The sequence below is a fragment of the Zootoca vivipara genome, chromosome 6 (genome assembly GCF_963506605.1).
Source record: "Zootoca vivipara chromosome 6, rZooViv1.1, whole genome shotgun sequence".
NCBI lineage: Eukaryota > Metazoa > Chordata > Lepidosauria > Squamata > Lacertidae > Zootoca > Zootoca vivipara.
This window is the reverse complement of record NC_083281.1, coordinates 18807381-18821161: the sequence shown is the minus strand read 5'-3', so window position 1 is coordinate 18821161 and position 13781 is coordinate 18807381. Positions and strand designations below refer to the sequence as shown.

At 52.0% G+C, this 13781-nt stretch overlaps 1 protein-coding gene across 1 annotated transcript in view; it reads left to right on the top strand.

The window, feature by feature from the left end:
* Positions 1 to 7337: 7337 nt before the first annotated feature.
* NOVA2 (NOVA alternative splicing regulator 2) overlaps positions 7338 to 13781 on the top strand; it is a 62408-nt gene continuing 55964 nt past the window's right edge. The window contains exon 1 of the mRNA XM_035121034.2: positions 7338 to 7603. Within this exon, the coding sequence (XP_034976925.2) occupies positions 7381 to 7603 (223 nt within the window). The 5' untranslated portion in view covers positions 7338 to 7380. The remainder of the gene's footprint in view (positions 7604 to 13781) is intronic.

The window sequence follows — 13781 nt, the reverse complement described above, 5'->3', positions numbered from 1 at the left end:
CTAGACTCTGTGGTTTAACCCACAGCGCCACCTGGGTCCCTATCCTATATATAGAAATGAGCAAACCAGTGATATTTTAGGGAGCAGGCTAGCAGGTGGGGCCCATGACTTACATCACAGGAGCCTATACAACACAAAACACTGTTGCTGTATGTACTGGTAGGTTTTATTTTATTTTATTTTTTTATCCTATATTTTGGAAATGTACATCCATATTTTTTCCCTAAAGGGCCCTAAGCTATAGCTTGTTTAGCTTATACATAAATCTGGCACTGGGTCACAGAGTATCAATGAAAAACCCCTTGCAAATTCAGGTCAGTGTCCACCACCAGGAAGACTATTCCTATAACAGGATACTCCTGGAATCCCAAAGTTGCCCAGTTTTTTGACACTCCGCCAGAAGGCTTCTCCACGCTGCTCTTTCTCAGACTTCCCATCTGATTGCTGCAGGAGTCGGGCTTCTTCTTTAACCATCCAAGCCAATATCCTTTATTCTTTACCTTTCGTTTCTTTGCCTTTGCCTCTGGACTGTGTTATTATTTTTCTCTTTGGGATCCATCAGGACTCCCTTGTAGAAGCACCGGCCAGTGTCCTTCTGCAACAGAACTCTCCTTCTGTCTCTCCCCCACCCCTTTTTAAACCCTAATTGGGTTCAAAGGAACCCCAAGGAGAAAAATATACAAGGAGTTGGTATGTCAACCGCCTCTTTGAGACCACTATTTTGACAGCTATAACCCCTGTTGGCTCTCTGACCTGAGCTGTGACAGTAAGCCAACCTATTTGAATTGTAGAACTGCAGGGTTGGAAGGGGTCCGACCCACTTTGATGCAGGATTCAAATGTCCGTTTAAAATAAATGGGCTTAATAATAATAATAATATTAATAATAATAATAATAATAATAATAATAATAATAATGTCTATGAATTCTCCTCCTCCTTCCTATAATTAAAAATATTGGTGTCTGGGCCGTGTGCGTGATAGAGAACGGGCAGATTTCTCGATGTCGCCGTGCTACATTTTGCCCACTAGATGGAGTATTACACCTTCCTGTTATCTTCTCCCGCTCCCGAATTTTAATGGTTGTACTGTATGTATGGGACGAGGGTGGTGCTGTGGTTTAAACCACAGAGCCTAGGGCTTGCCGATCAGAAGGTCGGCCGTCTGAATCCCCGCGACGGGGTGAGCTCCCGTTGCTCGGTCCCAGCTCCTGCCAACCTACGGTAGCAGTTCGAAAGCACATCAAGTGCAAGTAGATAAATAGATACCACTCCGGCAGGAAGGTAAACCGCGTTTCTGTGTGCTGCTCTGGTTTGCCAGAAGCGGCTTTGTCATGCTGGCCACATGACCTGGAAGCTGTACGCCGGCTCCCTCGGCCCGTTACGCGAGATGAGCGCCGCAACCCCAGAGTTGGTCACAACTGGAGCTAATGGTCAGGGGTCCCTTTACCTTTACAGTATGTATATGAATGAGGCTATGTTCGAAATGGGCCAGCAGGGGGCGCTTTTCCTTCTCTCTCTCTCTCTCTCTCTCTCTCTCTCTCTCTCTCTCTCTCTCTCTCTCTCTCTGTGTGTGTGTGTGTGTGTGTGTGTGTGTGTGTTAGAGGTTGCAGGAGGGTTGGCGATGGAAGGCAAGGTGGCATCCTGCAGAGGATTGGAGGCATACGCCACCACCACAGCCCTTAGGTGTTGAGCCAAAGGGGGTCAATGGGGGAGGTAGGGGGTGGGGCTGGCTAACCTCCCTGTGCCTTGGCTCTGGCAAGCAGGGCAGCCGCCGAAGGGACCCCCTGTGTCCTGGCAAAGGGGTTGGAGGCCCTGGAGCAGGGGTCAGGAAACTTTTTCAGCAGGGGGCCAGTCCACTGTCCCTCAGACCTTGTGGGGGGGCAGACTATATTTTGAAAATAAAATTGAACGAATTCCCACAAAATACACCAGAGATGTATTTTAAATAAAAGGACACATTCTACTCATGTAAAAATCCGTCTGCGGGCCGGATTTAGAAGGCGATTGGGCCGGATCCGGCCTCCGGACCTTCCTTTGCCTACCCATGCCCTGGATAAACTGTGTGGCTCAGAGAGGAGGAGGAGGGGGTGGGGAAGAGCGAGGGGAGCTGTGCCGAGTCCAGATGTGTCAGCCTTGGACAATAGGAGAGCGGGAAAAGGACAGACAGATGGGCCAGCTGATACAATGGACCAGGCGTTTAGCATTCAGGAGCTGTGCTCGGCTGACTTGCCGCCTCCCCTCCCCCTCCGCCCTTCTCCGCTATTGAGCCAGCCAAAGGCCAGGATGAAAAGGCCTCGCCAAAGCCCATCTGCTCACTCTTTCTCCTTCTCTCTCTTTCTCCCCGCATTCATCCAAGGAGCAGAGATGGCTGGAGAGAGAGAGAGAGAGAGTGAGAGTGAGAGAGAGAAAGAGAGGCAGTTCTCCTCATTTTCTCCTTCCTCAGAAGTGCTGGCGGGTGGGAAGGAAAGAAGGCGATCGATGCGTTTAATTGCGCCCTGATTAAAAGCGCAGCTTGATCTTTCCATCCTTCCGTCCCCCCGTCTGGCCTCCTTCTTGCACCCATTTCACAGGTTGGAGGAACTGAGGCCGAGAAACGGACTCCTCCCAGCCACCCCAAACTACCGAGCGTCAAGTTCATGGGCTGGCAGGGGGTGCGGAGGTTAATTGACTTTTAAAAAAGAAAAGAAAGAAAGCTTGATTTGGACACAATTGGTCTCTCCCCGATCTCAAATGTGCATAAACTGGCTCTGGTTGCTAGGTTGATGAGCTGCAGCAGAAAACAAGAGAAGAGAGAGTTTTGATGTGTGCTGCTTCTCCATTTTAAGCACAGCGGGTGACAAGAGACATCACATTCCCCCCCCTCACTCGAACTGGGCGGCCCTTGTGCCTAAGACAGCTGCCCAAGAGGCAAAAGGGAAGCCCTTGGTTTTCATGGAGTTGCAGTGATGGGGAAACCTGCCCCTGGTGAATTTCTGCCTGTGACGCAGCTGCCAAAGGCACAGGGGGCCCAGCTAGGGAAGAAAGTTAGCAACTCTCCTTCAAGGCAGTGGGAGAACCGAGCAGCGAATATCTCAACTAGGTCCTGAATGGGGAAGGAGGAACCTATTACTTAATGTGATTCCTCAAGGTTGCAATATTTCAAAAGGGGACCTCGAGGGTCAACAATTTGTAGAGAGGGCCTGGGGCCACTGGCTTGCTTGCTTGCTTGCTGTACTGAAAGTCTGTTTCCGTTAGCAGGATTGGGGCCAAATTCATTGCCAGCCAGGATTTTTCCAAACAGCTCAGCGTTCCCTTCTCAGGTTCCGTTTAACAAGATGCTGAGCTCCTCAGGAAAGGTTCATTTATTTTTGTGCTTATGTGGGAGCCAGAATCCACAGAGCGAGAAGGAGAGAGCAGGGAGGGATAATTCAGCTGCTGGGTAGCACACATCACCATGACAGGGAATTTGGGAGGGATTGCAGGGGGAGGGCCTTGCAAATATGTATCATGAGAGCCTTGGGGAAGGCTGCAAGATCTCTTGGGGGGGTGTGTTTGTGTGGAGGGTCTCCCTCTCTGCAACGCCCCATCCTGGGCACAGCTTCTTGGTCACAGAAAGATGTGACTTGGGGTAGAACCTAGGAGCTGAGAGAGAGTGCTGTTTATCGAGCAAATGCTTAAATTATTTTGTGTTGTTGTTGTTTTTGTTGTTGTTGTTGGAATAAGGATCTCTGTTTGCACTGAGTGGCACTTAACAGGAAAGCATTAAAAGTTGCCACCACCCTTCCAAAAAAACCCCAACCACCCCCACATTGTCACAGGAAGAGATGTGTCTTTTTCTGCTCCTGAACGGGAGACCGAAATTCTGCACCAAGGAAAGCAGAATTTCATGGCCTGAGCAAATTATGCAAATGGAGGGGAAGTGTATGATTTAATACCAATAATTTGGTTTGCTTTTTCGAAAGCATTCTCATATATTCTGCTTCTTCTAGTTATGGCGAAGGGAAGGGATTTTGCAGCGACCCGAAGCCCTGTCTTCTGAATACAGGGACCTTTTATTCAGTGATTCTTCTGGCTTCCAAAACGTACTGGGCATCACCTAACCATCATGAGGGCTAGAAACCTGAGTGCTTTCTTAAGACCATTATGTCTGTACCTGCTGCCACATACTGGCTGCCCAGGCCTTTTTCCGGGCACACTTCAAGAGGCACATGTGCTTTGCATCATGATTCCTCCAGGGGGTCAGCAGGTGGCATTATTGTGTAGTGTTGCTCCGCCACTGGACACTCTGGTGAAAGGGACACTCTGGTCAAAGGGCCCTGGGGCCCCTGGCTGTGGATCTCTTAAGATGGCAGAGAAATGGTGCCAATACAGACTCTGTGCTGTATTTGCCCCCTGAAGGGATAGACTGCCATGTGGCCTGATTACAGAAGTCAGATCTGTAGGATAAATGAGAAGGGAGTTGTTTCAAAAAGGGTCCCATCAGGAGTTGCCATCTACCCATCTATGCAGCCTTGTACTGCAGGCTCTTCCAGAAGGAGCTCTCCAAGGTCTTACGACAGAGGCTCTTTCCAGCTCCCTCACCTGAGATATTTTAAGGGGGGAGGTGCACTGAGGCTTGGACCTAGGAGTTTTTGCAAAAGCGTAAATGCTGTGAGGCCAGAGCGCCTGGCAATATAAAACCCAGCTTGCATGTTGCGGAGGATGAAAGGATCAAGAGCATGGGTAGGCAAACTAAGGCCCGGGGACCGGATCCGGCCCAATTGCCTTCTCAATCTGGCCCGTGAACAGTCCGGGAATCAGCATGTTTTTACATGAGTAGAATGTGTCCTTTTATTTTAAATGCATCTCTCGGTGATTTGTGGGGCCTGCCTGGTGTTTTTACGTTAGTAGAATGTGTGTGCTTTTATTTAAAATGCATTTCTGGGTTATTTGTGGGGCATAGGAATTTGTTCATCCCCCCAAAAAAAATATAGTCCAGCCCCCCACAAGGTCTGAGGGATGGTGGACCAGCCCCCTGCTGAAAAAGTTTGCTGACCCCTCCCTGATCAAGAGAAAGGGGTGTGTGCATAACATTGCAAACAACAACAACAACAACAACAACAATTTATTATTTATACCCTGCCAACCTAGCAGTTCGAAAGCACATCAAAGTGCAAGTAGATAAATAGTTACTGCTCTGGCAGGAAGGTAAACGGCGTTTCCATGTGCTGCTCTGGTTTGCCAGAAGCGGCTTTGTCATGCTGGCCACATGACCTGGAAGCTATACGCCGGCTCCCTCGGCCAATAATGCGAGGTGAGCGCGCAACCCCAGAGTCGGTCACGACTGGACCTAATGGTCAGGGGTCCCTTTACCTTTACCCCACCCATCTGGCTGGGTTTCCCCAGACACTCTGGGCGGCTTCCAACAGAAATATTAGAATACAATAATTACTTAAAGATTAAAAGCTTCCCTAAACAGGGAACAGCAGCAGCAGCAAGTTGAGCTCAGGTAGTTTGGGGATAGATGAACATGAAAATAACAGGCCACAGGATAAGGTATGGTTGGTGTGTGTGTGTGTGTGTGTGTGTGTGTGTGTGTGTGTGTCACACCCGTTCGATGCCCCTTTTGGTATGCCCTGCCAGCCATGTGGCACCTTGCAAACGCATTAATGACGGCATCAGCTTTGCGGATCACAGGACGTGTGATGCCGGATTGCCAGACCAGGCCCTTGCGGGAACGTGTGAAAGCTCAGTCATGGGCCCGGAGGAATGAATGGCGGTACTGTTGCATGGGCCCCGAAAGGCAGGTGAGCTTCCCGATTGGGGCTTGTGTCATTGCCCCATGGAGGGGGGCTGTCCCTCAGTAGGTAGAGAGGCCTGCTTTGCTTGTCCAGGGGGGTTCAGGCTTTCAACAGCGGAAAGGGCCTTGAGTGGCAGCAGGAATTGGGGGCGGGTCCCTGGAGAGCTAGACATTTTTTAAATAGGAAACCCCCACCTTTTATATCATCCCAAGGAGCTCTAAGCAGCATTCTAGAAAGATTGCTCCCCTCTCTCCCCTTTCTGGTCCTATCCTCATAACAACCCTGCGAGGGAGGTCGATGGCAGATGAGGAGACAGAACTTGACGGCTGAGAGTGGGGCCTGAGGCTCTTAGGTGAGCCTGTGGTCTGATTCTGGCTCGAGGCAGCTTCTTGTGGCCCCCTGGGGTGGTGCACCAAAGGCAGAAATCAGGGTGCAGAGATAACTTGGGGAAGGGGTGGCTGGATGTGATGGAAGAGGGGCAGAACCCCCCGCCCCCCGTCTCCCCTTCCTTGCTTCCCTGCCCTGCGGCGCACAGCTGCCTCCTCTTCTCCCCCTTCCACCTGCTCCCCCCTCCCAGCTCTGTCAAGCCCCCAAGGCAAAGAATAGCTCCTCTCTCTCTCTCTCTCTCTCTCTCTCTCTCTCTCTCTCTCTCTCTCTCTCTCTCTCTCTCTCTCTCTCTCTCTCTCTACCCCCCCCCCCCCGCTTCTGCAAGCTTGGCCCAGCTCCTCGCAGCCAATCTGCTGGGGGGAAGGAGGGAGGTGGGTCCCTCTCCTCCAACGTCAGGGGCTGGGTTCCTCGCTCTGCCACCGCCACTGCCTGCCGCCCAGGACAAGCGGAAAAGAGGGATGCTGTGAAGAAGAAGCGAGCCTGGGGCTGACTGCGCTTTCTCGCTCTCGCTCTCTCTCCCCCCCTCCCCACAACACAAGGCGCCCCCCTCTCCTCTCTCTCTCTCTCTCTCTCTCTCTCTCTCTCTCTCTCTCTCTCTCTCTCTCGCCGTCCCCCCTCCAGCCTCTGCTTCTCTCCCCCCCCCGATTTGCTTGACCCTTTCCCCTGATTTCCGCCCCCCGCCCCTTCCATAGGGCACCTTTGGGATCTGTTCTCCAATTGGGAGCGAGGGACAGAGGGGACCTTCCTATTCCCCCCCGCCGCCGCTTTCTCCCTCTCTCCACTTCTGCCCTGCTTTTGTGGGGTGCTAGTTCCTGACTTTCTTCACCTTTGGGGGATTTTTTTTCTTAGCCTGAAGGGGCGGGCGGGTGGTGGGTGGTGGGTGGTGGGCGGTGGGTGGGAGGGAGGGAGGGAGGGAGGGAGAGAGAGAGAGAGAGAGAGAGAGAGAGAGAGAGAGAGAGAGAGAGAGAGAGAGAGAGAAAGGACCCAGGAAAACTGACCTGTCTGCGACCCACCCACCCAAATCCGTTTTGGATTCTCCTTTGTCAATTTCACCTGGCAGATCGCAGGTCTCTTGCTCTGCGCCCCCTCCACTTTCTGGACACACCTCCCTCCTCCTTCTCCCACCCCCCTCCCTAAAAAAACCCCGAGCATCCTTTCTTACCTCCCCCCCCCCACCTCCCCCTGCTGGAGTCTCACGGGTACCGCGGAGGGGAAGTCCTCCGCGCCCTCGGCATGAAAATGATGGCAGGAGGCTCGGTGCACCAGAACGGCATCTTTCCCTCGGCAGCTCCTCAGCAGCAACAGCAGCAGCAGCAGCAAGGGGGGCCCCAGCCGCAGCAGCAGCCCCCCCAAGCCCCTCCGCAATCCCACATGGATTCGGATCCTCCCGACTCTAGGAAAAGGCCCCTGGAGACCCCCACCGAAGCCATCAGCACCAAGAGGAGCAACACGGGAGGTGAGTGGACTCGGGGGCAAGGGCTGGCAGCCAGGGAGGCTGCCAAGGGGCAGGAAGTCAGGGGTGACCAGGGCCTCCCCCCCCCTCCACAGACATATACACACACTCCCGGTCCACTTCCCCTATGTGTGCGCTGCAAGCGGGGTGGCCTGGGGGGCAGGGCAGCTCTAGGGGAATCCAGGCACCAGAAAGGCATCTCAGTCTCCCAGAGGCCTCTTCCTTCAAGCTGCTTGTCTGCCGCCGCCGCCACCCCAAAATCTGCCCTGCAAAGCAGTCCCGCGCCCCGATACCTCCGGACAGTCATATGTCTCCATCCTTTTTAGGCGCCTCTTCCCTTAAGCAACCCCAGCCCTCCTATTGCCAACCTGAGCCAGTTTTTGCACCTCTGCGCCAAAGCTGCCCCCCCCACACTAAAAAAAACCCATGTTTGAACACGGCTCCCTCCCCATGCCTGTCTCCACCTGTCCCTTCTGCCATTCTCCACGTCTCCATATTCCTTTTGTTGATTTGCCCTCTTCTCCTTATTTTCGGGGGGGGGGGTGTTGGTTCTTTGCCACACCCCAAAGGATGCAATTTGCTCCCCTTTTAGCTCTATCCCCCCTGCAATAAAAACAGGGGGTTATCTCCTCTTTTACAATGTAGAATTAAAAAAGATGGGTGTCCTTTTTCCCAGTCCAGCACTGCCTCTCTTGCCCCATAAGGCTTTCAGGGGATATGATTTAATCTGTTCTGCACCTTTATCCCCACAAACAGTCCCTCTTGTGATTTTTCAAGTCCAGATTTTAACAGCCCAGCCGAGTGGATCCCTTGCAATGTGCCCCCCCGCCCCCCCCGCAACTTAGAAGGCGTGTGGGAGCGGAGTGCAGAAAAATATAAGCTCTCCCTAAAAACGCACATTTCTCCGCAAAGATTTTACTAGTCTATGCAGCTGGTTATGTCAAAATGGAGTCTGTTAGAATAACTGTCTGTTTCCAGGGAGGAGGGAAAAGGAGTGGAGATATCCAACCGCCCCCCCTCACAGACACATAGACTATGGAAAACCTGTCAGCCCCCTTCCTCTTCCCCCCCCCCCCTTCCATGACTGTCTGCTTGAGGAAATGAAGAAGGGAAGGATGTGAAAATCTGGACTCAAAAGAGGATGCAGGCAGCTGGGTTGTTGAAAAAGGACACTGTGTGATCCAGGGATTTGTAGGGCGCTGGAGACAGAGGGAAAGGGGGGCACAATAATGTCTATACTGTAGAGTATTTGGGGGGGGGAGGGAAAGAAAAAGAGAAGATTCAGGATTTGTGAGCATTTCTTGATTTTTTTAAAAAATAATATGTACGCAAAAGGGCTTTAAAATGCAAATGGTCATTCCTGGTGTCTGGATTTCGGTTGACACTAAAGCTGTGTAAAAATAGGGATTTGCAAAGCGCCTCTCTGTGTCTTTCTCTGTCTGACTCACCCATCTGGGCTCCTTTTGTGAAGGACGAGTTCACTTATTCTGCTGTTTCTGAGCCGATAGCAGTAGCTGCGTGTCGGCTCTGTGCCTGCTCGACTCTTTTAAGTATCATCATCATCATCATCATCATCATCATCATCATCATCATCATCATTGTTATTATTATTTATGTACTAATAATTGGATCTGGTTCCCTTTTTATTGCTTGCGTTGATGAACGTATGAAGCCGTGCTCTCTCTCTCACACACACACACAGAAAGAGAGAGACCACCATCACCCTCCAGATGTAATTAACATTTCGAGATGCTTTTGAGCTTCAGTGTTAGGGCAAGAAGCAATAAATATTGCGTCTGAGAAAGCCCCGGGGTCCTCTGGGGAAATCGCCCTCCTTTATGACAGCGTCGCTGATGGACTAATGGAGCAACTGGAATAAATAAAATGGGGAAAGGGTTTGGGGGGGGGGGCGGACTTATTGTTTTCTGTGTGTGTGGTTCATGTTTAAGAAAGAAGGGGGGGGGAGAGGAGAAGGTGAGCAAAAAGGAGCCAAGATCTGGTGATATTCTAAGCATGCCTTCGTAGGCTGGTTGCGTTGGAGGAGGAGGAGGAGGGGGAGATGGGGGAATCGCTTGGCCGGGTGTTGCAGCAGAATCCTGGCAGGCACATATTTCAGGCTGGCGGTTTGGCTGCTTCCCCCCCCCTCCTTGCCAGCCAATCCCACCTTTGCTGCTCAGGGTGTCGTGTTTCCCCCCTTCCTTTCCCCAAGCGGTACCCCCGTCCCCCGTCCTCGTTTGGGGTTCGATGCCCGTGATGGATTTGGGGAGGGAGGAGGAGAGGAAGAAGCAGCAGCATTGATGGCATTGCAGGGGGGTGGGGTGGGGAGGAGTGTGACGGAGATGGAGGGGGACGCCTTAGTGGTACCTAGTGTGCATCGCCAAAGGACACCGATTGCCGAGGAAATGCGCAAGAGCGAGAGTCACGCAGGCCTGGTGGCAGCGGCCCAGCCGGGAGGTTAGCAAGCGCCTGGGTGCTGGAGTGGCAGCTTGTGTGTGCATGTGTGTGTGTGTGTATGCGTGTGCGTGTGCGCCTCAGTGTGCCACATCTCACGTGCGGGTGAAGGTCAAACCGGCTGGGATGTTTTGTCCTTACAAAGTTTGGGTGTTTGACTGTTCAGCCTGAGCATGCTGGAGGATGGGAGAGGGGGGAATGTACCCAACAATTATGGCACCTATGATCCGATTCATCTCGGCTCCTGATGGGGAACAGGCAGGTTGTTGTGCCGGCTTTATGGAGTCCTTGGGGACTTCCATTGAGACGATGGATGTCCCCTCCGAGCTCTGCTGGTGAAGCCCAGGCCTTCCCAGCTGTGGGGACGTCACCAGTAGGACTGGAGGGTTGGCCGCTTGTCCTGTTTGGCCGTGGGCCCTTGTGACACACTTGAAGGGATCCCCAGGCCCGCTTGGGTGGCTGAGAAGGGTGTCAGGCCTGAGGAGACAGGGGGCGGCGGTGGCGGGGGGGGGCATGAAGAGGCCTAGCGGCATGCAGAAGCGTTTTCTGCCGCAACTGTTATGCATGGGACTCTAGACAGAGGTTTCCAGCCCTGGCTCGTGATGGGCCGTGCCAGAGGTCAAGGCTAGGGCTTGGGGGCACGAGTTCAGGTCCTGCTGTCCCTGGGTGACCTTGGCAGGGAGGGTGGGTGGTGGTGATCACTGCATTTCTCCTTCACGCTGCCAGTGTGGCAAAAGCATGGCGTTCCGAGCGGCGAGCAAATGGGTTACGACAGCCTGATGGAGCAGAGAGGCGCGCTGCCTGTCTCCCTCCCCCAAAAAATGGCTGAAAAAAGCAGCTCCTCCCCATCCCATGCTCTCAGCAGTACTCCTCTGAGACCCAGTTTCCGAGACAAAAGACCCAAAGGGGTTCTTGGCCTGGCCTCCCCCCCCCAGGGGTGGGTCTGTGGCAATTTGGAACTGGAATTGAGAGTGGGGTGGGGAGTGGGCAAATGCCCTGCAGCTCTACGAGGAGGAGCATGAGGGAGAGACACCTGTTCGAGTTGGGTGTCGGAAACCCGGGGAAGTGGGTGCTCTTCCCAACGCCACAGCAAGCTTAGTGAGCCCTGGCTCAGCTCAGACCCCAAAACCCAAACACCTTAAAGGACCATAACCAAATGAAGCAAGCAGGTCTGTGGGAGCTCTCCAGCATTTCACATTGAGCTATTTATTGAGCATTAATTAATTCTGACTGGTTTGCGGGGAGGTTAGATGAAGCGGAGTCAAAGCAAGTGTTATATCCCACACTTATATCCCAGCGCAATTTCCCCGTCGCTTTTTATATCACATGAGGTCTGATCCTTTGTGAATGCGGGTTTGTTGCTCAAGACCCGCTGGTCAACTGTCATTGCGCAACCTGAATGTGTCGGTATGTGACTGAATCCTGACCCCAAAACAGTGACAGTCTGCAAGCCCCTTTGGTCTCACTTGTCTGTCTGTCTGTCTGTCTGTCTGTCTGCCTGCCTGCCTGCCTGCCTCCCGGTTGGGCAATGGGAGGGTTATACACCATGCAATCCGCTCTGGGCTCTTACAGAACAAGTTCATTCCCTTGAGGCCAAAGTAGCTGACCCAGAGAAGCAAAGATGTATGTTGATAAAATCTTCAGGGATGTGGCACATATAATCCTAGAATTGTAGAGGCTGAAGGGACCCCAAGTGTAATCTAGCCCAACCCCCTGCAATGCAGGAATCTTTTGCCCAATGTGGAGCTTGAACCCACAACCCTGAGATTAAGAATCTCATACTCTACCAACTGAGCATGATTCAGTGGTTACAGTGTTGGAGTAGGACCAGGGAGACCAGGGTTCAAATCCCCCAAATTTGACAGAATATGACCTTGGGGGACAGTCACTGCCTCTCAACCAAGCCTACCCAAAAGGGTTGTTGTGTGGATTAATGAGGAGAGGGAGAACCATGTCTGCTCCTTGACCAATAAATCAATAAATTTGGCTCCCAGCAGCTTCTCTGCTGGAACACGGGATGAGCAACTTCGGAAAGGAGGGTCTAGTGCTGAGTAAGGCTGAGGGAAACCAGAAACCTTTCTCCTGTGCAGAGGATCTAACTCTAAGCGGTGTAGCAGGGCCAAGATTTTATGATTAAGACCACCCTTCCCCAACCTGGTGCCCCCCAGGTGTTTTCGGCTACGGGTATCTGGCAACAGTTTGGAGAAGGCCGAGTAAAGAATACCAGGGACATGGTGGCGAAGGCTGCCAAGATGTTTCATTCAGCAGTGGGATGCTCAAACTGAAGGAGTGCAGCAAAAAACGTGGCACTTTATAGCAGGCGACAGCAGGGGATTGGCTGTTTGGGGTCACGTGATTCCCAGACACCACCCCCCAGGGGGATTCTGGGTTGTGTTAGCATCGCTGCTTGAGGTGCTTGCAGTTTCCTCCTCCGTTCAGTGGAATCCCAGCCCCCAAAGTTTGGGGCTTCTTTGGCAGACCCAGTTTTGGAAATGAAGCTGCGAGCGTGTGGGAGAATTTGGTCGCGGGGAGGCAATCTGCACGTGCTCAGAGGGATAATCTCGCTTCTTCGTGGGCTGCATCCTGCATTTGAAAATAAGCCTTTCGGTGGAGCCGTGTACCATCTCGGCTGAAGCCCTGGGTAAAGTGGTGGGGGCTGTGTGACTCTCCAGGAAAGAGACATAAGGGTTGAGACTGAGAGAGATAATAAAAAGGTGGAGGAAAAGGCAAACAAAGTTATCTAGGTGCACCCAACCCCAACCAAGTTCGGAAACTTCAGCAGGTGCAAAATTCAGCAGCCAGGTTGCTCACCAGAGCAAGGCGGTTTCAGCACATTACACCGATCCCGGTCCAACTGCACTGGCTACCAATTAGTTTCCGGGACCAATTCAAAGGGCTGGTTTTGACCTATAAAGCCTTAAACGGCTCAGAACCGCAATACCTCAAGGACCGCCTCTTTCCATATGAACCTACGCAGACCCTGAGATCCATCTTCTGAGCCCCTCCTTCGTGTGCCTCCTCCTCGAGAGGTCCAGAGAGTGGCAACACGAGAACGGGGCCTTCTCTGCAGTGGCTCCCTGTCTGTGGAATGCTCTCCCCAGAGAAGTTCGCCGGGTGCCTTCATTATACACCTTTAGGCACTGAGCAAAAATGTTCCTTTTTAAGCAGACCTTTGGTCTATCTGATTTACACCCTATGCCCTTTTAAAATGTGGTTTTTGTGGTGGTGGGGCTATTGGGTTGTTGTTTTTATTTTTATTTTATTATGTATTTTGTGGTTTTATATCTTGATTTTATTCTGTGGACTGCCCTGAGACCCTCGGGTATAGGGCGGTATATAATTCAAATAATAATAATAATAATAATAATAATAATAATAATAATACCTCTTAGACAAGGGAGGGGGAACCTGTGGCCTGCAGATGTCCCCTCAGCTCCTGCCAGCACAATGAAGGATCATGGGAGTTGTAGTCCAACATCATCTACAGCACCACAGATTCTCCATCTCTGTCCTAGAGTCATGGGGTACCCTGTAAAGATCTGCGGCTCTCAATGGCACCCCAGTCCCTTTTCCTGGATTTTCAGCAGTCATTTTTTTTTTTAAACTGAACTAAAGTTTATAAGTCCTCCTTAGGGAGGTTTAAGGAGATTTTTCGAGTCAGAATTTTAAGAAGAAATCTTGCTCTCGCCTTCCTGGGTTCTGGCTATTGAACTCCGAAGAACTGAGATGA